General features: G+C 35.6%; 1 protein-coding gene across 1 annotated transcript in view; it reads right to left on the bottom strand.

The window, feature by feature from the left end:
* Positions 1 to 1,172: 1,172 nt before the first annotated feature.
* Positions 1,173 to 25,710, bottom strand: part of ppm1h (protein phosphatase, Mg2+/Mn2+ dependent, 1H) — a 28,324-nt gene continuing 3,786 nt past the window's right edge. Inside the window, exons 2-10 of the mRNA XM_051689992.1 lie at positions 23,209 to 23,374; positions 21,154 to 21,516; positions 20,641 to 20,753; positions 18,054 to 18,138; positions 17,815 to 17,933; positions 17,509 to 17,572; positions 9,650 to 9,757; positions 6,441 to 6,592; positions 1,173 to 4,748 (exon numbers count right to left, since the gene is read on the bottom strand). Coding sequence (XP_051545952.1) covers positions 4,592 to 4,748; positions 6,441 to 6,592; positions 9,650 to 9,757; positions 17,509 to 17,572; positions 17,815 to 17,933; positions 18,054 to 18,138; positions 20,641 to 20,753; positions 21,154 to 21,516; positions 23,209 to 23,374 — 1,327 coding nt within the window. The 3' untranslated portion in view covers positions 1,173 to 4,591. The remainder of the gene's footprint in view (positions 4,749 to 6,440; positions 6,593 to 9,649; positions 9,758 to 17,508; positions 17,573 to 17,814; positions 17,934 to 18,053; positions 18,139 to 20,640; positions 20,754 to 21,153; positions 21,517 to 23,208; positions 23,375 to 25,710) is intronic.

Raw genomic sequence — 25,710 nt, 5'->3', positions numbered from 1 at the left:
CAAATTTTAACCACTGAAATTTTAGAGGCAAATCTGCAAAGCGAAATATAATGGACCGAATATTACCTGTTGTATAATGAAGATGAAATCTTAAAAAAGAAAAAAAAAAAAAATTTTTTTTTGGAAATGTATAATGGACCAAGTATTACCTGTTGAATACTATTTCTTTTTTTTAAAGAAAACTTTAAAAACTTTATTTTTTGGAACAGAATTTTGGATGGTGAATATGTATTTAATGATGAGATTTTGTGCGAAATGTTTTTAATTGAAATATTCACAGCTTAAATATACAACCATATGGAAGTGCATCCCCAAAAAATGCAAGCACTGTTAATGCAATGCCTTTATTTTTCAATTAGTGCAATTCAGAGTGTGCAAAGACATTTGTCATTAAAATACTTCCATAGAAATATTTAGTTAATTGCTACTGTTTATCACTTTATTTCGATTTCCTATTATTTCAAATATCTTGTCTAGTTTTATTAGTGTGTACTATAAATAAGTGTAAATGTATGTTCAATTTAATGTTGTCACCCTATTTGTTTAACACTTACAGAAGTGAATCATACAACTACAGCAGCCATGACTGTAGTAACAATGGTAATTTTGTGGTTACTAAGGTTGAACTATGGTTACTGTAGCATAACCATGGCAAATTTTGTCATCCTAATTAAGTGTATAACTATCAGGTCATATTGAATTCTGCAGTCAGAACTTCTAATTATGGAATTTAGATTTTTATATATCTAAAAATATTTTCTTCTTTAAATATTTTCAACGTAGTTAGCTAAAAAGTAGCTTGTAATGTAGCTAACTACTTTTTTTTAAAGAGTAGCTCGACTGTAGTTTAACTACTTTAGTAGCTTGTAGTTTATACAACTTGTGCGCTATATTCCAAGTCTTCTGAAGCCATGCAACAGTTTTGTTCAAGTATGTCAATAACATTATTCACTGATAATCTCCTCAGTTGAAATGCTCAAATCTAATTTGCATTTACATTTATTCAGATATGTTAAAATGCGTCAAGACACATTGAACAAGGTTTGACGTTCAAGCCATTAGTTCTGACATGTGCAGTTAATTATACGTTAACTGTTGATTGTTTATATGTAACATGATGTGATGATGACAACATTGCTTAATGCTCCGGAAATAAAATGCATAACTACATCTGTTGAGAAACAAGGTTTATAATCAATATGAAACATTGTTAATGAGTTTTTATTAGTAAAATTCATGGGGCATTTCAACAAACATTAACTGAGCTACACAAGCAGTATATGGATCTTTTTCGCAGTCCATGTTTGTGCACTTCCCAGAAAGCTCTCCTTTAGTAAGCATGTGATGCCCTTGCAGTGCTGTCCACCCACACAAATTACTGCGCTAAAGTGTGTAAGAGCCCACAACACACACACAGCTGAATTTGTGGCCAAATTAGTCTTGTTTTGGTCACACTCGGGTTGTGCTGACCAGATGGCCACTCTCTCGGGGAGGAAGTGTGTGTATGTCGTGTATGTGTGTGAAGACGAAAGCCTCCCCAAATGATCACAGCGGGTTTGTGCTGTCGAAGAGGAAGGTGCCACTGTGAACATGATGTATGTAAGTCAGACCTCGCCGAACTTCCACACAGGAGCTCAGGAGAACAGATTGCAGGCAGGTGTTAATTCACAACGGAGCGTAAAAGATTGCCGCTGCGCATGTGACTTATTCAGCTGACAAATGAGATAATTTACTATTCTTAAAAAATGTAGCATCCTCAAATTATCCTAAAAATCTTAAGGCCATATCCACACTAATCCGTTTTCATCATAATTTTCCAAACTATGCAGTATGTGCATTTTTGAAACGCTTGGTTGAGTTAAACGGCATCTTAGTCTGGATGAGAGGCATAAACGTGGTGAAATTAATACATTCTCAAACGAAAACATTTTAGTGTGGACGTGGTCTAAAGAGAGGTAAAATCCACACTTAATCCGTAATCGATTGAAAACATTTTCTACCGTCATTGCTTTTCAAAGTATGCAATAATGGAGAGCGTTTTTGAAATGAAAACTAATGCAAAATTAATGCATTTTAAGCAGGGCTGTCGATTTAATGCATTAATTCAGTGTGATTAATTATATTAAAAAAATAATGTGTTAAAAAAATGTATGCAATTAATCGTCCCTGGACCGTAATTCAAGCTTGAAGTACCACCTGTTTTCTCCAGGGGGCAGTAAGCGGAACTCCAGCTGTATAGGCAACGTGCAGCTTTTACAGAGAACAAACCACACTCACAGACAGCACAACATGACGACGCGTTCTTGCGTTTAAACACACGGATCTCAAGATGTTTTTCTAAGTATTAAACTACGTTAAACTTGACACAGCGACATAAACACGGCTTATGACATGACGCAACAGAGACGCTCCAAATGTGTCCATCTGATGCAGGTGTACATTGATGTGTCCTTAGAGAAGCCCTCATAATAAATCTATTTCGGATAGATTGACGAATTCAATTGCATAATGGATTGCTGTGAACTGTCGGCCAATGATAGTCTTATGTTCAATAATATGGAAATAAACAATATAATGGATTTTAAAGCCACTTTTTGTATTAACTTTTTGTATTGAAAAAGATGGTCACACTGTACAGTAAGGTTCCATTTGTTAAAATTATTTAACAACATTAGTTAACATGAACTATTAATGAAAAATACTTACAGCATTTATTAATCTTGGTTAATGTTAATTTCAACATATACTAATACAGTTTTTAGTAACACTTTACAACAAGGTTCTATTCGTTAATATTAGTTAATGCATTAATTATCATGAATAAACAATTAACAATATATTTGTTACAGCATTTATTAATCTTTGTTAGTTCATAGTGCATTAACTAATGTTAATTAATACAACTTTTGATTTTAAAAATGTATTAGTATATGTTGAAATTAACATTAACCAAGATTAATAAATGCTTAATAAGTATTGTTCATTGTTAGTTCATGTTAACAAATGAAACCTTATTGTAAAGTGTTTTTAAATCAAAAGTTGTATATGTTAATATTAATGAATGCACTATGAACTAACAATGAACTAACAATTAACTAACAATGAACAAATGTATTTTTATCTACTAATTTTAACAAAGATTAATAAATGCTGTAAACAATATATTGTTTGTTCATGATACCCCATGCATTAACTTATTGTAAAGTGTTACTGTCTTTTTTAATGCTTTACTCGTGTGCCACAACAGTGTAATTCATTTTAATTATCTGAATTATTATTTTTTATTATATATTTTATTTATAATTATTTAATCATTATATATTGAATTATTGCTATTTGAGGGTCTTTTTCAGCAAATATTTATATATGCGATTAATTGCGATTGATTTGATTAATCCACATACCATATCATTAATTCAGTTACAAATAACGTATTACTTTGGACGCCGCCTGATACGTTTGTGTTTGAAAACGCAGTGATTTTGCTATGTTTACGCCTCTCATCCATAGTGGAACTTGGCATAAGTAAGGTTTCAGGACGTCCTAAGGCTACATCCACACTTACACGTTTTAGTCTAAAAACGAATTAATTTCGCTCCGTTTACGGCTCTCATCCACATGAGAACGCCGTTTGGCTCCACCGAAAATGAAGCATTTAAAAAATGCTCTCTGTAACCGCATACTTCAGGAAAACGATGACGTTAGGAAACAGAAAAGTATGTGGTAATGGAAAGCGTTTTTAAAACTCTCATGGTTTCGGTGGAGGAAAACAGCGTTCTAATGTAAACGTTTCAGGTGAAAACGTATTAATGTGGACGTGGCCTTAGACATGTGAAACAAAGTTGTCGCTAAACTACGAAGGCGTAAAACAAGCAGTGAACAAATATTGATACTAAATATTAATTAAACAAACCAAAAAATGGTGGTTCGCAAAGAATGAAAACTAGCTATAAAATGCATTAAAACTGACAACGATCATTAAAACAAATTGAAATATAAAATCAACTTACAAAACAAAGTTTAAAAAAATAGTGACATTTTCAAAACTTGAATAATCCTGGTACGCATTCAGCAATTTCTTAAGTATGTTTTTCCATATACAGTAATTAAGAATCATTTGAGGAAACAGGATATACAAATTACAGCCAGAATCGCTTTGATTTTGGAGGGAAAAACAAAAACCGCAAACTAAACATTCCGAGGATAAATGAATATCCTGAAAGAAAAACAACATGTGATCAGTTCCATCGAGCAGCCAGACGGTTTTTCTGCAGATAAACAAACTGTGGAGGGTTTAATCTGTCCACTGAGAACTTCAAAGAACCAAATGACTCTCCTTTTAGTCACTGTGCAAAGTTATAACTTGCATACTATCCATGAGTCCAAAGAGGTCGGGAACGTTGGCATGGGTCTTCAAAGTAGTCTTCGACTTTTAAGTGAGTCTTGAAAGCAAGCAGTCAGAAATTTACTCTAAATGAGGTCAAACACACAGCAGCGTCCTTCAAATCCAGCAGGCCAAAGTATGACCATCTAAGGATTGGGTAATAAACTAATTTGGCCATGTTCGTTTGGCATCCCACCTCCTGATTGGTCAGCTTGGTAGGGGTTGCTTACTGCCGTGCATTAGAGGAATTATGAAGACTGAAATGTCGTCTCCAGAGCCGAGCTTGTCTCCAGCGATTCTCCAACCTCTATCTCTCAGGACACCTCTGGCCTTCATGACCAGGTCTTGGGCCGCCATAGTGTACCTAAAAATGACAGAGAATGGAAGACAGAGTTTTTTTATTGCAGAAAATGTGTTAATTAGTCATTTAGTTGAGCATTTTGTCTAAAGCGACCAAGTCGGTTAAAGGGATAGTTCACCCAAAACTGCAAAATCTGTCATCTACTCACATTGTTGTTCAAAACCTGTATGATTTTCACTATTCTGTTTGACAAAAAGTAGTCCATACAGCTTTATTATTTTATTTTATTTTATTCTCCCCAATTTGGAATGCCCAATTCCCAATGCGCTCTACGTCCTCGTGGTGGCATAGTGACTCTCAGTTGCCTCCGCGTCTGAGACCGTCAATCCGCGCATCTTATCACGTGGCTTGTTGAGCACGTTACCGCGGAGACATAGCGCACGTGGAGGCTTCACGCTATTCTCCGCGGCATCCACGCACAACTCACCACGTGCCCCACCGAGAGTGAGAACCACATTATAGCGACCACGAGGAGGTTACCCCATGTGACTCTACCCTGCCTAGCAACCGGGCCAATTTGGTTGCTTAGGAGACCTGGCTGGAGTCACTCAGCACACTCTGGATTCGAACTCGCGACTCCAGGGGTGGTAGTCAGCATCAATAATCGCTGAGCTACCTAGGCTCCCCACTGGTATGCTATATTAGTGAAAATGTAACTGTGCTAATTATAGCACCACCTAATGTCAGAACGCCTCAGTAGTGGGGAGAATTTGGGACCATCGCACCAAGTTTGGGATCTCTACAATTTACGGTCTCTGATGCCCAAACATTTTTAAGGCAGAAAAAGAAAAATAAGAAAATCAGTATAAATAAAGTCGAATTTCAGCATCTTTGATGTTTGGACCCCTAATGATGCATTCCAGAGCTTTGCAGATTTCTGAAATCTAAAAACTGGATATAAGTATTGCACTAACTAAAGAGCCACAGGTGTTGCTTATTCTGAATAATTGTGTATTTTTGAACTCTTGAAAATGTAGCTTTTGACTATTGTTTTTATGTGAATAAATACAGAAACATTTCTAATTTCAACATTATTTGAACTTCACACCTTTGTTTTGTTGGACAAGAAAAACTAGCTTTATACCTTGTGGCCCACTTTTGGTTTTCGACCATTAAAAATGGGTAACATTGAACAATTGATGCCTGGAGCCACATTGAGAGCCCCATATCTCTGGGATTCAACCATGTAGGACTTTAAAAATGAAGATACAAAAACAAAATTTTGTTCTGAACCAGAACATAAAAGGATATTCAGATATCTTGAATACTTCTGGAGTTATAGGCACTCAAACTTTGAAAAAACAACACAAAACTGTTTGTTTCCCATTTTTGGATTCACACCATTGGCATATAATGCAACAAGAGGTGCTGAAATCAACTGAGTTTAATAATAGACCTACCTATCTCTGTGTAAAAATAAAATAATGACACTGACACCTGTCTAAGGTTATTTTTTTCACCTGTACATTTGCTCCAAAATAGGCGAAAATTGTCATTTGACCCCCCTCTACAATATAATTACTCAGTAAATATTGATTCATGGCATTATTATTTTGGCTATCATCATTTATGTTTATCTTTCCTTAGAAAAAGTATTAACAAAATAAAAAAAATGTCATTAATTGTGCACAAAATCAAACTCTTGATTATACTGAACCACCATCGATGCAGTGCTGTCAATGCTCAACAACTTGCCTGTGTTGGTCATCAGGATCACAGTTTCCAAGGAAACCAGAGACTGCCTCTGCCACTTCCTGATTGGACAGCACGTCCCACAGTCCATCTGTAGCCAAAATCATGACATCATCAGCACCGTGTTCGTACTGAGAGAGGTCATAAATCTTCACCTGTTGGATGATAACATAGTTCATCATGGGATACATATTCATTTGTGGAACTTAATTTGTAAAGAATAAAAGCCTCAGTCACCATTCACTTTAACTGTATGGAAAAAAAACACAATGACATTGAATGGTGACTGGGGTTCCACAGAGAAGTGGGAATATATCGGCCATTTTTAAAACTTCAAACATGGCTCATCCAATCCGATTTTAGAGCAGGAACTATGCATTGTATACAATCAAATAAATAAACATGTCAAATGTGGGAGAGTTAATTTAATGCAAACGTCTGGTCCCCCTTAGTGACCAGGTCTCGACCTTTCATCCCATCACTAGTGTCTGCGCAACCAGCAGGAAATAAGTAACTCGATCCCGCCACAGATTCCAGACCGCATGCATACTTTACATACTTATACACATTACACAAGCGCATAACGGGGGAAAAGTGCATCGAGGAGGAAGGCTAAGAAAAAACATCAAAGAGGAGCGAAAACCACACAAAAAAAGAAAACTGAGCTGAACCGTGGCTGAACTCTACATGATATGTGAATTAAAGATCAAGTGCACTTCAGAAGAATCAAGCGTGCAGCCGAGAGGTAGAGAGCAGATCGTGTCACTGGAGGAATCTGTACTGCTTTAAGACAAGAACTTTATTCTGAGGGATAAAACTGTCTGAGAGACAGTGAGAGGGTGAGAAGAACTGTAAACAAGTACAGGAAGACAAATATAAAGAAATGTTTAAGTCTTTATAAAAGTTAAAGTTATAGGACGTTATAGAACTTACAGATTGTTCTGTAGTTCATTGGGTGGAACTGACCTGATTTCTGACCCAGAAAACTTTACAAAAATTACTGTAGTACCGCGGTACAGTGATGTATCAGATGGTAACAGCACAATACTTTGCTATATTCTATTGTGTACCTCACAAAAAAAGTTCCCTTAAAGTATAAAAATACCATGGTAGTGCCACAGTCTTTTGGACATGTAACATGGAATTTTTTGGAACTGTGAGGGTATTATTTTGTAAGTGACTGAATGATTACCATTTTAATCATTTACCATGGTATTTACATGATACTCCCAAGATATTTCAAATAAAACAAATATAGAGAGTATACAAGATAACGTGTCCATAAAATGAGGAATTACTATGGCAAAAAAATATGATATTACCAAGGTAAAGTCCAAAACATGGTATTATCATGGTGAAAAACATGGTATCACCATGGTAACGTGTCAAAAAGATGGTATTACCATATGGCATTACTATATAAAAAACAAAATATGGCATTAACATGGCAACAGGTCCATTACACGTGGTATTATCATGGTAACATGTCCTAAAAAACATGTTATTACCATGGTAACATGGCATTACCATCGTACAAAAATATGGTATTACCATGGTAAGATGTTTTAACACATGGTATTAACGTGGTTATAAAACATGGTATTACCATGGAAAAAAATATGATAATACCATGGTAAAAAATATGTTATAACCATGGCAGCATGTCCAAACACGGTATTACTAAGGTAAAAAAACATGATATTACCATGGCAACATGTCCATTACAAGTGTTATTACCATGGTAACACTATCATAACATGTTCAAAGACATGCTATTAATGTAGTACAAAAAACGTGGTATTACCATGGTAATATGTCCAAAAACATGGTATAACTGTAATAACATATCCAAAAACATGGTTTTACCATAGTAACAAACATGGAATTACCATGGCAACAGGTCCATTACATGTGGTATTTCCATGGTTACATGTCCATATAACACAGTATAACCATGATAACCTGCCCTAAAAACATGTTATAACCATGGTAGCATAGAATTACAATCATACAAAAACATGGTATTACCATAGTTATAAAACGTGGTATTACCATGGAAGAAAATATGATAATACCAAGGTAAAAAACATGATATTACCATTGTAAGATGTTTAAACACATGGTATTTACATGGTTATAAAACGCGGTATTCCCATGGAAAACAATATGATAATACCATGTTAAAAAATATGTTGTAACCATGGTAACATGTCCAAAACATGGTATTACCATAATAAAAAACATGGCATTACCATGGCAACATGTCCATTACATGTGGTACGACCATGCTAACATGGTACATGTCCTAAACAACATGGTATATCCATGGTAACATGTTTATATACATGGTATTAATGTGGTATTACCATGGTAAAAAATATGTTATAACCATGGTAACATGTCCAAAACATGAAATTATCATGACAAAAAAACATGGCATTACCATGGCAACATGTACATTACATGTGGTACGACCATGCTAACATGGTACATGTCCAAAAACATAATATAAGCACTGTAACATTGGTTGCCCACTAAAGCTAAGCAGGGTTGAGCCTGGTCAGTACCTGGATGGGAGACCTCCTGGGAAAACTAAGGTTGCTGCTGGAAGAGGTATTAGTGTGGCCAGCAGGGGGTGTTCACCCTGCGGTCTGTGTGGGTCCTAATGCCCCAGTATAGTGATGGGGACACTATATGGTAAAAAAAAGCACCATCTTTCGGATGAGACGTTAAACCAAGGTCCTGACTCTCTGTGATCATTAAAAATCCCAGGACACTTCTTGTAAAGAGTAGGGGTGTAACTTCTCAATCATGGCCTCTTAATAATCCCCATCCCTGAATTGGCTGTATCACTCTACTCTCTCCTCTCCACCAATAACTGGTGTATGGTGAGTGTTCTGGCGCACTATGGCTACCGTCGCATCATCCAGGTGGATGCTGCACACTGGTGATGGTTGAGGAGATTCCCCCTATACTATGTAAAGCGCTTTGAGTGCCTAGAAAAGCACTATATAAATGTACGGAGTTATTTATTATTATAACATTGTTTTACCATGGTACGACTAAAAAAATATGGTAAAACTATGGTAACATGTCCAAAAAACCGAAAGAACATGGTAACACCACAGTACTTCATGGTACTTTTTTTTGTAAGTAAAATCAATCTATAGTGAATGGGCTGTTTGTGTGCAAATTAACTGAAGGTGTTTGACCTCTGGAGAACAGGAGAGGAACGGTTTGATGGAGATCTCAGAGTCGTGAACCTTCAGGTCATGATCGCCGAGTCCACGCGTAATACCGATGGTTGCCAGCACACGTGCCTGCATAAAACAAACACACAATTTAACATCACTTATCTTACTAAATAGACAGTATTGCACAAATATAATAAAACAACACAAATGTCAGAATCTTAAAGCAAGGTCATTTCAGAGGTTTATTTAATGAAAGATTACAAACTACATTTTTTATTTATTTAATTGGAATTACATGCGCTAATGAATCGTTCACAATACAATAAGGGACCTGTATTTAAAAAAGTAAATAGAGTCAATTTAGATTTCACGTTCAATTCAAGTCATGACAAGTATACATGAGTCATGTCATATATAGTAAAAGCAGGATTCCTCTTTAAAATTCCAATCTAGTACACTGTGAATTCAGGCATATAAAAGCGAGTCGTGAACAGTTTGATCTTCCTCAAAATAATAGTGTTCAGTGTTACTGGTCAGAACAGCCCTTGCTGGTTAATAATACACAAGACCTCAGCCGCCTGCTGTCTACAACTCCCTCGTGTCAACAGCACTCTTAACTCGCCGCAGAGGCGTTTTTCATATTTGCTCTTGTGTGTGTGGAATGAGCCCTGCCGAAGCAGTGCTAATACAGTTAATGAATATAAAGCAAAAACTAAATGAAAACTTTTTTGTTAATTGAAATAAAAATCAAACCAACATAAACATTGGAAAAACAAACTAAACTATTTGAAATATAATTAAAGTTTTACAATGAAAATAGATTTTTATGACTCTAACTACATTAATCCAATTAAAATGACTATAAAAGAATTTCAGTTTTTGATACACAGTGCATGATCAATTATTTGAAAACTTTACAAACATTAAACACGAAAATACCACTAATTATCGATAACACTAGATGACCATGAGAAATGTAACTAAATTTAAGGAATAAATTCTTAATTACATGATATAAGCTTGTAAATGTGAGATATAATGTCACAATTAAGTAATATAAACCCTAAGTTGTGTCACAATTACATGATATAAACTTGCAATTGTGACAATTAAAGTCGTAATTACATTCAATAAACTCGCAGTTGTGAGAAATAGTCGCAATTACAAATATAAACTCGCAAATGTGAGAATTAAAGTCATAATTCATAATTACGTGATATAACTGTGAGAAACAGTCGCAATTACGTGATATAAACTCGCAATTGTGAGATAGTCTCAATTATGTGATATAAACTCGCAATTGTGAGAAATAGTCGCAATTATGTGATATAAACTCACAACTGTGAGAAATAGTCGCAACTAGGTGATATAAACTCGCAATTGTGAGAATTAAAGTGCAATTACGTGATATAAACTTGCGATTGTGAGAAACAGTTGCAATTATGTGATATAAACTCGCAATTGTGAGAATTAAAGTTGAAATTACATGACAAACTCGCAATTGTGAGAATTAATCATAATTACGTAGTATAAAACTCGCAATTGTGAGAAATAGCCGCAATTACATGATATAAACTCGCAATTGTGAGAAATAGTCGCAAATATGTGATATAAACATGCAGTTGTGAGAAATAGTGGCAATTACGTGATATTAACTCGTAATTGTGAGAAAGTCACAATTTCGTGATATAAACTTGCAATTGTGAGAAAGTCGCAATTTTGTAATATAAACTCGCAATTGTGAGAAATAGTCGCAAATACGTGATATAAACTTGCAATTATGAGAAATAGTCGCAATTATGTGATATAAACTCGCAATTGTGAGATAGTCACAATTTTGTAATATAAACTCGCAACTGAGAGAAATAGTCGCAATTACGTGATATAAACTCGCAATTGTGAGAAATAGTCGCAATTACGTGATATAAATTCGCAATTGTGAGAAATAGTCGCAATTACGTGATATAAACTCGCAATTGTGAGAAATAGTCGCAATTACGTGATATAAACTCGCAGTTGTGAGAAATAGTCGCAATTACGTGATATAAACTCGCAGTTGTGAGAAATAGTCGCAATTACGTGATATAAACTCGCAATTGTGAGAATTAAAGTGCAATTACGTGATATAAACTTGCGATTGTGAGAAACAGTTGCAATTATGTGATATAAACTCGCAATTGTGAGAATTAAAGTTGAAATTACATGACAAACTCGCAATTGTGAGAATTAATCATAATTACGTAGTATAAAACTCGCAATTGTGAGAAATAGCCGCAATTACATGATATAAACTCGCAATTGTGAGAAATAGTCGCAAATATGTGATATAAACATGCAGTTGTGAGAAATAGTGGCAATTACGTGATATTAACTCGTAATTGTGAGAAAGTCACAATTTCGTGATATAAACTTGCAATTGTGAGAAAGTCGCAATTTTGTAATATAAACTCGCAATTGTGAGAAATAGTCGCAAATACGTGATATAAACTTGCAATTATGAGAAATAGTCGCAATTATGTGATATAAACTCGCAATTGTGAGATAGTCACAATTTTGTAATATAAACTTGCAACTGAGAGAAATAGTCGCAATTACGTGATATAAACTCGCAATTGTGAGAAATAGTCGCAATTACGTGATATAAATTCGCAATTGTGAGAAATAGTCGCAATTACGTGATATAAACTCGCAATTGTGAGAAATAGTCGCAATTACGTGATATAAACTCGCAGTTGTGAGAAATATTCGCAATTACGTGATATAAACTCGCAGTTGTGAGAAATAGTCGCAATTACGTGATATAAACTCGCAATTGTGAGAATTAAAGTGCAATTACGTGATATAAACTTGCGATTGTGAGAAACAGTTGCAATTATGTGATATAAACTCGCAATTGTGAGAATTAAAGTTGAAATTACATGACAAACTCGCAATTGTGAGAATTAATCATAATTACGTAGTATAAAACTCGCAATTGTGAGAAATAGCCGCAATTACATGATATAAACTCGCAATTGTGAGAAATAGTCGCAAATATGTGATATAAACATGCAGTTGTGAGAAATAGTGGCAATTACGTGATATTAACTCGTAATTGTGAGAAAGTCACAATTTCGTGATATAAACTTGCAATTGTGAGAAAGTCGCAATTTTGTAATATAAACTCGCAATTGTGAGAAATAGTCGCAAATACGTGATATAAACTTGCAATTATGAGAAATAGTCGCAATTATGTGATATAAACTCGCAATTGTGAGATAGTCACAATTTTGTAATATAAACTCGCAACTGAGAGAAATAGTCGCAATTACGTGATATAAACTCGCAATTGTGAGAAATAGTCGCAATTACGTGATATAAACTCGCAATTGTGAGAAATAGTCGCAATTACGTGATATAAACTCGCAATTGTGAGAAATAGTCGCAATTACGTGATATAAACTCGCAGTTGTGAGAAATAGTCGCAATTACGTGATATAAACTCGCAGTTGTGAGAAATAGTCGCAATTACGTGATATAAATTCGCAATTGTGAGAAATAGTCGCAATTACGTGATATAAACTCGCAATTGTGAGAAATAGTCGCAATTACGTGATATAAACTCGCAATTGTGAGACAGTCACAATTACGTGATATAAACTCGCAATTGTGAGAAATAGTCCCAATTACGTGATATAAACTCGCAATTGTGAGAAATAGTCGCAATTACGTGATATAAACTCGCAATTGTGAGAAATAGTCGCAATTACGTGACATAAACTCGCAATTGTGAGAAATAGCCGCAATTACATGATATAAACTCGCAATTGTGAGAAATAGTCGCAAATATGTGATATAAACATGCAGTTGTGAGAAATAGTGGCAATTACGTGATATTAACTCGTAATTGTGAGAAAGTCACAATTTCGTGATATAAACTTGCAATTGTGAGAAAGTCGCAATTTTGTAATATAAACTCGCAATTGTGAGAAATAGTCGCAAATACGTGATATAAACTTGCAATTATGAGAAATAGTCGCAATTATGTGATATAAACTCGCAATTGTGAGATAGTCACAATTTTGTAATATAAACTCGCAACTGAGAGAAATAGTCGCAATTACGTGATATAAACTCGCAATTGTGAGAAATAGTCGCAATTACGTGATATAAATTCGCAATTGTGAGAAATAGTCGCAATTACGTGATATAAACTCGCAATTGTGAGAAATAGTCGCAATTACGTGATATAAACTCGCAGTTGTGAGAAATAGTCGCAATTACGTGATATAAACTCGCAGTTGTGAGAAATAGTCGCAATTACGTGATATAAACTCGCAATTGTGAGAATTAAAGTGCAATTACGTGATATAAACTTGCGATTGTGAGAAACAGTTGCAATTATGTGATATAAACTCGCAATTGTGAGAATTAAAGTTGAAATTACATGACAAACTCGCAATTGTGAGAATTAATCATAATTACGTAGTATAAAACTCGCAATTGTGAGAAATAGCCGCAATTACATGATATAAACTCGCAATTGTGAGAAATAGTCGCAAATATGTGATATAAACATGCAGTTGTGAGAAATAGTGGCAATTACGTGATATTAACTCGTAATTGTGAGAAAGTCACAATTTCGTGATATAAACTTGCAATTGTGAGAAAGTCGCAATTTTGTAATATAAACTCGCAATTGTGAGAAATAGTCGCAAATACGTGATATAAACTTGCAATTATGAGAAATAGTCGCAATTATGTGATATAAACTCGCAATTGTGAGATAGTCACAATTTTGTAATATAAACTTGCAACTGAGAGAAATAGTCGCAATTACGTGATATAAACTCGCAATTGTGAGAAATAGTCGCAATTACGTGATATAAATTCGCAATTGTGAGAAATAGTCGCAATTACGTGATATAAACTCGCAATTGTGAGAAATAGTCGCAATTACGTGATATAAACTCGCAGTTGTGAGAAATATTCGCAATTACGTGATATAAACTCGCAGTTGTGAGAAATAGTCGCAATTACGTGATATAAACTCGCAATTGTGAGAATTAAAGTGCAATTACGTGATATAAACTTGCGATTGTGAGAAACAGTTGCAATTATGTGATATAAACTCGCAATTGTGAGAATTAAAGTTGAAATTACATGACAAACTCGCAATTGTGAGAATTAATCATAATTACGTAGTATAAAACTCGCAATTGTGAGAAATAGCCGCAATTACATGATATAAACTCGCAATTGTGAGAAATAGTCGCAAATATGTGATATAAACATGCAGTTGTGAGAAATAGTGGCAATTACGTGATATTAACTCGTAATTGTGAGAAAGTCACAATTTCGTGATATAAACTTGCAATTGTGAGAAAGTCGCAATTTTGTAATATAAACTCGCAATTGTGAGAAATAGTCGCAAATACGTGATATAAACTTGCAATTATGAGAAATAGTCGCAATTATGTGATATAAACTCGCAATTGTGAGATAGTCACAATTTTGTAATATAAACTCGCAACTGAGAGAAATAGTCGCAATTACGTGATATAAACTCGCAATTGTGAGAAATAGTCGCAATTACGTGATATAAACTCGCAATTGTGAGAAATAGTCGCAATTACGTGATATAAACTCGCAATTGTGAGAAATAGTCGCAATTACGTGATATAAACTCGCAGTTGTGAGAAATAGTCGCAATTACGTGATATAAACTCGCAGTTGTGAGAAATAGTCGCAATTACGTGATATAAATTCGCAATTGTGAGAAATAGTCGCAATTACGTGATATAAACTCGCAATTGTGAGAAATAGTCGCAATTACGTGATATAAACTCGCAATTGTGAGACAGTCACAATTACGTGATATAAACTCGCAATTGTGAGAAATAGTCCCAATTACGTGATATAAACTCGCAATTGTGAGAAATAGTCGCAATTACGTGATATAAACTCGCAATTGTGAGAAATAGTCGCAATTACGTGACATAAACTCGCAATTGTGAGAAATAGTCGCAATTACGTGATATAAATTCGCAATTGTGAGAAACAGTCGCAATTACGTGATATAAACTCGCAGTTGTGAGAAACAGTCGCAATTACGTGATATAAACTCGCAGTTGTGAGAAATAGTCGCAATTACGTGATATAAATTCGCAATTGTGAGAAATAGTTGCAATTAAGTGATATAAATTTGCATTTGTGAGAGTCAAAATGACGTTATAAAAACTTGCAGTTGTGAGAAATAGTCAGAATTACTTGATATAAATGCCTAACCCTAAGTCATAAAGATAAAACTAACAAAAAAACAAAACAACTGAAAGGACAAATTGAAAATAAAATAGATATAAAACTGAAAACATTAAATACATTTTTAAAAAATAAAATATAAAAGTTCAAATGTAAAACTATAATAACTGTGTGGATAAAAACAGCAAGTTCATCTGAACGTTTTCAAACCAGAGACGAGGCGAGGAGGCACACTCAACAGATGTCTTGTGAAGCTGAGCTGATTGGATTCCAGTTTCCTGGATTTACCAATTAAAGGACGGCACAGCAAACTGATCTCAGAACAGTGTTAAACAGCCAACACTCATTAACACCTCTAGAGTTGTGCTGACACAGTGGAGAGAAAGAGCTGTGGAACAAGATTTTTACAGATGATTTTTTTCCCCAATTTTCTCTGACTAAATATGAGTGGTGTTTTACCTGTGCAGGTGTTCTCTGTGGTTTTTAGTGTGTTAAATAAAATGGCACTAATTAACGACCCATTACCGCAGTGAGCTCTAAACTGATCAGACTAAACGGCCTACGCAATCTAACGTGAGAACATAGACATGCTAAATCTCAAAGCACAATTAATTCTTAACATCAGACAGAATTTTTGCTGGACTTGATCTATGTTTGTTTCTAACCTTTTCTTATCTAATGAAATAATAAAAAAGTATTCCAAACAACTTATGGCAACCTTTAATTTTTCAAAAAATTCAGCTTTTAATTACATTTTTATGGGCGTCAGATGACCCATTTCCAAGTGAAATAAAATATTTAGAGTGAGAAATAATGTGGGTGGGACTTGATTTTAACAATCAGGATTCAACTGGATCGTGAGGAGTGGGCTATGACATCATCGGTTAATATTATTTATCTCCACCCCTTAGGCCTTGGTGGTGTCATCAGGAAAGAAAAGTTGTTTCAGTGATGAAGTTACATTTTTATGCCAAGTTTGACCAGATTAATATTACAATAATGTGGGGGGCCTGGGTGGCTCAGTGGTAAAATACACTGGCTACCACCCCTGGAGTTCACTAGCTCGCTAGTTCCAGACAGGTCTCCTAAGCAACCGAATTGGCCCGGTTGCTAAGGAGGGTAGAGTCACATGGGGTAAACTCCTCGTAGTTGCTATAATGTGGTTCGCTCTCGGTGGGGCGCATGGTGAGTTGTGCGTGGATGCCGCGGTGGGTGCCGTGAAGCCTCCACACGCGCTATGTCTCCGTGGCAACGTGCTCAACAAGCCACGTGATAAGATGCATGGGTTGACGGTCTCAGACGCGGAGGCAACTGGGATCCGTCCTCTGGCTAATCACTACGCAACCACGAGGACTTAGAGTGCATTGGGAATTGGGCATTCCACATTGGGAGAAAAAGGGAAAAAAATCAAATTAAATAAAAATAAATATTACAATAATGTGCACTGATGAATCATACACAATAAAAACAATATTTATGAAGAAAGTAAATTAAGAACATTTTTATTTCATGTTGTCAACAATCAGTAGATGTTGTTTCCTATAAAGTTCCACTCTATGGTTTGTACTTTAATACAGCCCAATCTCGACCGTGTCTTTCAGGTTGTAAACAGGGTATACGTCTGAATGCTGTCTTACCCTTTTCCCTTCTCCATATATGAGGGGAAACTTCAGATCTTCCTCCTGAATGGTTTTATAAGCCCTGTGCAAAACAACAACAAACATCAAACAGCAACTGAAACAGTTCAAATGCAAATCTCAATGCAGACAATTCTGCAGCACGTTTGAGCTGAAAAATAGTGAACTGACTGAACTTAGATTAAAAAAACTATAACCAGAATAATCTGTGGGTCAAACTTTGTCAATACTCAAAAGTCAATCTATAATAGAATAATCAGATACAATGCAACAAATCAAAAACATAATGACGTGACAGAAACTCACCATCCACTCATAGTAAAGTCCCGGTACAGCATTCTCTTCCCGACCTCTTTCTTTGTGACTCTTCTAGGAAACTCCAAGTGCGTGAACTCATTTCCTAACAGGGAAGGCTGCAGGTGAGCCTGCAAGAGAATTTAGGGAAAATTATGCAGTCTTGCCGTCTAAAACCAGCAGATGTTCTAGTATTTTCAGTTTGTTGTGATAAACTGCTTCAGAGTTCCACTGGTGTTCATTTCTCTCACCAGGAACTGAAGTCTCTGACGCTCTGATTCTGGAGTGAACGAGCTGGACATGGGAATGATCTCTCCCGCTCGGATGATGATGGCCCTGAGAGAAACAAATCTTATGTGACTCTCATTGGAATGAATGTTTCAGAATATCATATAGAATCAGTGACACACACAACAGAAGTCTTCACCTAATAATAACAGAATAGAATAGAGTACAACAGAACAAATTAGAATAGAACAGAGTTAAAAGAATAGATTAAAACTAATTATAACAAAATAGATGATTTGCCGTGTAGATTCAAAAGAACCGACTAATCAGTGTCAGTCGCTCGACAATCGGACTATACTAATCCTGCTGTATGTTTCGTGCTGTAGACTCAAAAGAAACAACTCATAAGAGTCATTTGTTCAAGAATCGGACTACACTGGTCACGCTGTATGTTTCACACTGTAGATTCAAAAGAACCGACTCATAAGAGTCATTTGTTCAAGAATCAGACTACACTGGTCACGCTGCATGTTTAGCAATGCAGATTCAAAAGAATCGACTCATAAGAGTCATTTGTTCAAGAATTGGACTGCACTGGTCGCACTGTATGTATCACATTGTTGATTCAAAACAACCGACTCATAAGAGTCATTTGATCAAGAATCGGACTACACTGGTCACGGCACATGTTTCGTGCTGTAGATTCAAATGAATCGACTCATAAGAGTCATTTGTTCAAGAATCAGACTACACTGGTCACGGCACATGTTTCGTGCTGTAGATTCAAATGAATCGACTCATAAGAGTCATTTGTTCAAGAATCGGACTACACTGGTCACGCTGCATGTTTAGCAATGCAGATTCAAAAGAATCGACTCATAAGAGTCATTTGTTCAAGAATTGGACTGCACTGGTCGCACTGTATGTATCACATTGTTGATTCAAAACAACCGACTCATAAGAGTCATTTGATCAAGAATCGGACTACACTGGTCACGCTGTATGTTTACACTGTAGATTCAAAAGAACCGACTCATAAGAGTCATTTGTTCAAGAATCAGACTACACTGGTCACGGCACATGTTTCGTGCTGTAGATTCAAAAGAACCGACTCATAAGAGTCATTTGATCAAGAATCGGACTACACTGGTCACGGCACATGTTTCGTGCTGTAGATTCAAATGAACCGACTCATAAGAGTCATTTGTTCAAGAATCAGACTACACTGGTCACGGTACATGTTTCGTGCTGTAGATTCAAATAAACCGACTCATGAGAGTCATTTGTTCAAGAATCGGACTACACTGGTCACGCTGTATGTTTCACACTGTAGATTCAAAAGAACCGACTCATAAGAGTCATTTGTTCAAGAATCAGACTACACTGGTCACGGCACATGTTTCGTGCTGTAGATTCAAATGAATCGACTCATAAGAGTCATTTGTTCAAGAATCAGACTACACTGGTCACGGCACATGTTTCGTGCTGTAGATTCAAATGAATCGACTCATAAGAGTCATTTGTTCAAGAATCGGACTACACTGGTCACGCTGCATGTTTACACTGTAGATTCAAAAGAACCGACTCATAAGAGTCATTTGATCAAGAATCGGACTACACTGGTCACGGCACATGTTTCGTGCTGTAGATTCAAATGAACCGACTCATAAGAGTCATTTGTTCAAGAATCAGACTACACTGGTCACGGCACATGTTTCGTGCTGTAGATTCAAATAAACCGACTCATAAGAGTCATTTGTTCAAGAATCGGACTACACTGGTCACGCCGCATGTTTAGCAATGCAGATTCAAAAGAATCGACTCATAAGAGTCATTTGTTCAAGAATTGGACTGCACTGGTCGCGCTGTATGTATCACATTGTAGATTCAAAACAACCGACTCATAAGAGTCATTTGATCAAGAATCGGACTACACTGGTCACGGCACATGTTTCGTGCTGTAGATTCAAATGAACCGACTCATAAGAGTCATTTGTTCAAGAATCAGACTACACTGGTCACGCCGCATGTTTCACACTGTAGATTCAAAACAACCGACTCATAAGAGTCATTTGTTCAAGAATCAGACTACACTGGTCACGGCACATGTTTCGTGCTGTAGATTCAAATGAATCGACTCATAAGAGTCATTTGTTCAAGAATCAGACTACACTGGTCACGGCACATGTTTCGTGCTGTAGATTCAAATGAATCGACTCATAAGAGTCATTTGTTCAAGAATCGGACTACACTGGTCACGCTGCATGTTTAGCAATGCAGATTCAAAAGAACCGACTCATAAGAGTCATTTGATCAAGAATCGGACTACACTGGTCACGCCGCATGTTTCACACTGTAGATTCAAAAGAACCGACTCATAAGAGTCATTTGTTCAAGAATCAGACTACACTGGTCACGGCACATGTTTCGTGCTGTAGATTCAAATGAATCGACTCATAAGAGTCATTTGTTCAAGAATCAGACTACACTGGTCACGCTATATATTTAGCAATGCAGATTCAAAATAATCGACTCATAAGAGTCATTCACTTGGGAATCAGACTAGATTTGAACCTGTGGATGGGTGTAATGTCAGTTGCGGGTTCTCACCTGCTGTCACCAGCGTTGGCCACGTATAGTTTACCGAGTAAATACATCACCACTAGAGCTGTACATCCACCTGAGATACAATACACCGATCTCTCTCTGGCTATATAAGCATCCTGAAGTTACACACACAAACAGAACACCGAAATTCACTCAAATTAAAGCACTTTATAAAACCTTGACAGCAAATGAGGCTATTAATAAACACTGGTGAACAAACACAATGCAAATGTGGTTTAAAATGACTGCAATCACCCATTTAAGATCTTTGCCTGACAGCTAGTGGCCTTAAGAGTAAATTACAGTACAGACTTCGACCCTGATGGAAAACATTAAAGGAGTTGTTCACCCAAAACAAATACTGTTATCATTTACTCTCTTATATTGTTCCAAACCTGTATGATTTTATTACTTTGACTTTATGGACTAGGATACAAGAAAGTATTCAAACTCCGAAAATCACCTTTAAACTCTTTAAAACGTTAAAATATTTACACTTCCACCTGTAAGACTCACCATTTCCTTGAAGGAGTTTTCAATGGCTCCCACCACCAAACTCTCTTGTTTGATTTTCTTCTCCATGAAGAATCGAGGGGCCATGGTATTGGGCGACCCTGGGGCCCCTGCAGCGCCGCGGAGAGACGCGGCCCGGGACAGCCCTCGCTGGGAGCAGCCGGCAGACGGGTAGAGGTGGTGCACAATGTTCTCCTCCCCCAGACAAGTGGGCGGCTGCAGGGATGGATTCTGGAGGATCTCCAACACTTCCTGGAGCTGCTCCTCGATATGGAGGTGGAGAAACTTGGACGCAAAGATGGCAGCGCCGGAACCACCGTGACCGTCAAACAGTCCCCAGTAGTGGAAGTCCAGCTCCTTTACCTCCTACAGAAACAGATCGACATTAATATCAACATGCATTAGTTGAACTAACACTTGGTTGAACTTGGTTCATTTTAATTTCAACATAAAGTTGTATATATTAACAAACTAACCATGACATTTTTTTTAATTATTATTAACATTAACTAAGATAAATTCTGTACATAATTATTGTTACTTCATGATTTCGAACACATTTACTAATGTTAACAAATATAACCTTATTTAAAGTGTAAAAAAGAAAAAAAAAAAAGAAAAAAAAGTGTTTTAAAGACAAAACAAAATCAAAATGGACTATTAACTTTTTAAAATAAATTAATGTTTTAAATAAACTGGATTCATGCAATTTATTAAAAAAATAAAAAAATATTTGTTTTCATAATATTTCATCTGTGGAACAACTTTTCTACATTTTAATAAAAAATACAAATATTTGTTTTGTAATATTTCATTTGTAAAACAACTTCAACTTTTTCTATTTTTTTATAAATAATAAAATATGTTTTATATTTCATGTCAAACAACTTTTTCAACTTTTTAATAAATAATTAAAATATTTGTTTTCATAATATTTAATCTGTGAAACAACTTTTCTATTTTTTTTTATAAATAATAAAATATGTTTTATATTTCATGTCAAACAACTTTTCTACTTTTTCTACTTTTTAATAAAAATAAAAATATTTGTTTTATAATATTTCATTTGTAAAACAACTTTTCTAATTTTAAACATTTTAATAAAAAATACATTTTTATCTAAATATTTCATCTGTGAAACAACTTTTTAACTTTTTCTACTTTTTTATAAAAAAGAAAAAAATATTTGTTTTCATAATATTTCATCTGTAAAACAACTTTTCTACATTTTAATACAAATAAAAATATTTGTTTTGTAATATTTCATTTGTAAAACAACTTTTCAACTTTTTCTATTTTTTATAAATAATAAAAATATGTTTTATATTTCATGTCAAACAACTTTTCAACTTTTTCTACTTTTTAATAAATAATAAAAATATTTGTTTTCATAATATTTCATCTGTGAAACAACTTTTATACATTTTAATAAAAAAAAATATATTTCATCTGGGAAACAACTTTTCTATTTTTTTTTATAAATAATAAAATGTTTTATATTTCATGTCAAACAACTTTTTAACTTTTTCTACTTTTCAATAAAAAAGAAAAAAATATTTGTTTTCATAATATTTCATCGGTAAAATAACTTTTCTACTTTTTCATTTGATATAATTTCTCATATAAATTTAGCTCCACTCAGAAATACATCATACTATTACAGAAGTTAAATGTGGTGCAAAAGGTCTGATATGGAGCATCTGAAATTAGCCAAAAAAATATGAACCAATAATATCACAGCCCACTTTTAAAGAGCCAATAATAAAATCAACTCCCATCCTACATTATTTCAAATGGAAAGGCATTATAATACAGAATTAAAATGTGTTTTTTCTTCTGGTATGGTGCGACTGAAATGATCAGGGATCTTTTTAAAAATAAACTTCAGCTGCTTTTATCTAACATTGTGATTCTTCAGAATGATCTGCAGAGCGGCAGGTGCTACACACACACACAAACAGCACAAGACTTTACAACATTGTACTTTACATTTACAGTTCCTCTTTAAATGAGTAAGAGGAAAAAGACAAACAGTAGCACAAAATGAAGGGAACACACGGTGCTCTCGATGGTTTCCAGAATCTCTCCATTGGGCAGTGAGGAGCGCCTCCTGCTGGTGGGAGTGTAATTGGGGCTAGACGGGTCTGCGGGTCTCTTCCTGAGCTCCACCACCTCACAGCACGCCTGGTCCTCGTTTAGGGCACTTTTACCGGCATTGATCACTCTGTAGAAAGGACATAGAAGATAATAAGCTGCAATGCAGACCAGACCTTATGCCAAAATTCAAAGGTCTGGATACGTAATACCAAGTTTCCTGAGGCATCTTAGAAGCTTCAAGGCAATTTGAGTTCTTAAATGCTTCTTGACGATCCATAACCAGCAGGATGAGTCATAACATGAGTCTAAAGAGCAGAAGAAAGCATGATGCTCATGCTGATGATCCCAGATAATTGCCTCCATCAGGGGTTCCCAAGGCAGCCAATTTCTCTAGTCTCATAAATTAATGAGGGTGAAATGTTGAACAGCATATTGTCCTCACTTGACAGTCAACAGGGTTGCTGGAAATGTTTGTTTTATTGTTTTAAAGGGATAGTTCGCCCAACAATTAAAATACTGTCATCATTTACTCACCCTCGTGTCATTCCAAACCCATATGACTTTCTTTCTTCAGTGGAACACAAATGGAGATGGTTTGGTGAAGTACCGAAAAGGAAATTTGTTATTAAATTGAAATGCGTAAATCTTGATATTATATTTTTGAGTGTAAAAGACTTGGAATATAGCAGTAAGGATTAGAAACAGTTGTTTGTCAGAAACAGGTTATACTCGAATTAAACCCCCTGAGACCCCACATCCACATGCGTGGATGTTGTATTTTGGCTTCGCTATACACAACGCATAATTTAATTTCATTTAAACTGACTGATCTCAGTTCAGGAGACTCTGTGCTGTCAGTAAAGGGTTAAACTTTCGACGCACGGAGTCATGTGACCAAACAACATGGCGCTGATCACAGCGGAGTTTGTCTTTGGGAGAAATGCCAACAAAACTACATCTGGTAAGAAACCTAATTAAGTTTTTACATTGAAACCTGTTTGAGTCAAAAGATTAGAGTCTCTAGTTTCATCAGATATGCCATTTTAAAAATTTGAGCGATTTATCGCGAAACGGCACGCTGTTAAACACAATGACCACATTTGTGGACTATAGACTCATTTTACTTAAAATATTCACTGTGCATTATCACATTGAGAATTAATGGATGCATCCGAAAGCTGAAAATTTTGCTTTCAGAGATTTATATGGAGTTAGGATTAAAATAAGGTGCATTTCAAACTGTTCTGAGACCAGTGCAGACAGACAGCACACTGGAGGTTAAGTCATTCACTAAATAGGGAGCAAGGGAGCATCCTATAGCTCTCTATGCAGTTAAGTGCATTCACTCCTAAAATCTGATCAAAAGTTCAGTTTCAGGCTGCAGATGATGTTTGGATCACTCAACATGTTTAACTGACATGTGACAATGATAATCAGTACATAGATTCAACCAAAATGAAAAACATTTAGTTTCTAATCCCTGTTTACTGCACAAGTCAAACGGAGATATTTTAATTTAATTTTTACGGTGTGCTTTTTGTCATTTCGTAGCTTGACAGCCCCAGTATATGGAAAAGAAAGGCTAGAATATTCTTTAAAATTGATCCTTTTGTGTTCCACAGAACAAGTTAAGCTCAGTCGACAGTTTTTGACGCATCATGTTGATTATCACAGTTTCAGTAAGTCACTTACAATGGAAGTCAATGGGGCCATCAAAATACACAGTAATTCAAAAGTATAGCGATATGCGTGTAAACATGATTATAACTTTACACTGAGATGGTTAGTAAGTGGTTTTATCACACTAAACTCATGTTAACACATATAATGTGTACGTCTTGTGTCTATACATTTGAAACAGTGAGTATTATAACGTTTACAGATCGACCCCATTGACTTCCATTGTAAATGTCTCACTGGAACACAGATTTATGCTTTGAAGTATTTAAAAATGAGTTGTGTTTTGTGGTAATCAACATTACGCCACAAATGCTGTCGTATTGAACACAGAAGATTCCTTTAAATTATTTTCACCACAACACAAACAAACTTTGACCTATTCACATGGTGCTCACTGCTGTAATATCTATCTAGGTCAATTCACAGATCAACCAAGCATTCAGAGCGCTATAATGTGTTGTGAAAGCTCCACCTTTTCGGTTTAGTGCAGTCTGGTTAATGCAACACTGAAAGTAGTGTGACCTCACGTCACTCAAGTTCCACAATGACCTCGTCTCCTCGTCTCGTCTTTAAATCTCACCATCCCTACAATACTGGACATTAAACATGCAGACAGGACCCGGAGGACATCAAGAACTGCTGAGATCTAATGTTCTCATGAACGATCCTATTATCAGAGCTGAGATTGGTCATGTTACTGAGCTGAGAGCACTCTCCACACAAATCTCAGTTCTCCAGAACATGACCAGGAAGGGAAAGTGTGTGAGCCACACTCTTACATCC

This window comes from Myxocyprinus asiaticus, chromosome 46, assembly GCF_019703515.2.
Source record: "Myxocyprinus asiaticus isolate MX2 ecotype Aquarium Trade chromosome 46, UBuf_Myxa_2, whole genome shotgun sequence".
In the NCBI taxonomy this organism is placed as follows: Eukaryota; Metazoa; Chordata; class Actinopteri; order Cypriniformes; family Catostomidae; genus Myxocyprinus; species Myxocyprinus asiaticus.
Note: the sequence above shows the minus strand (reverse complement) of the source record. Positions and strands in the feature narration are given on the sequence as shown.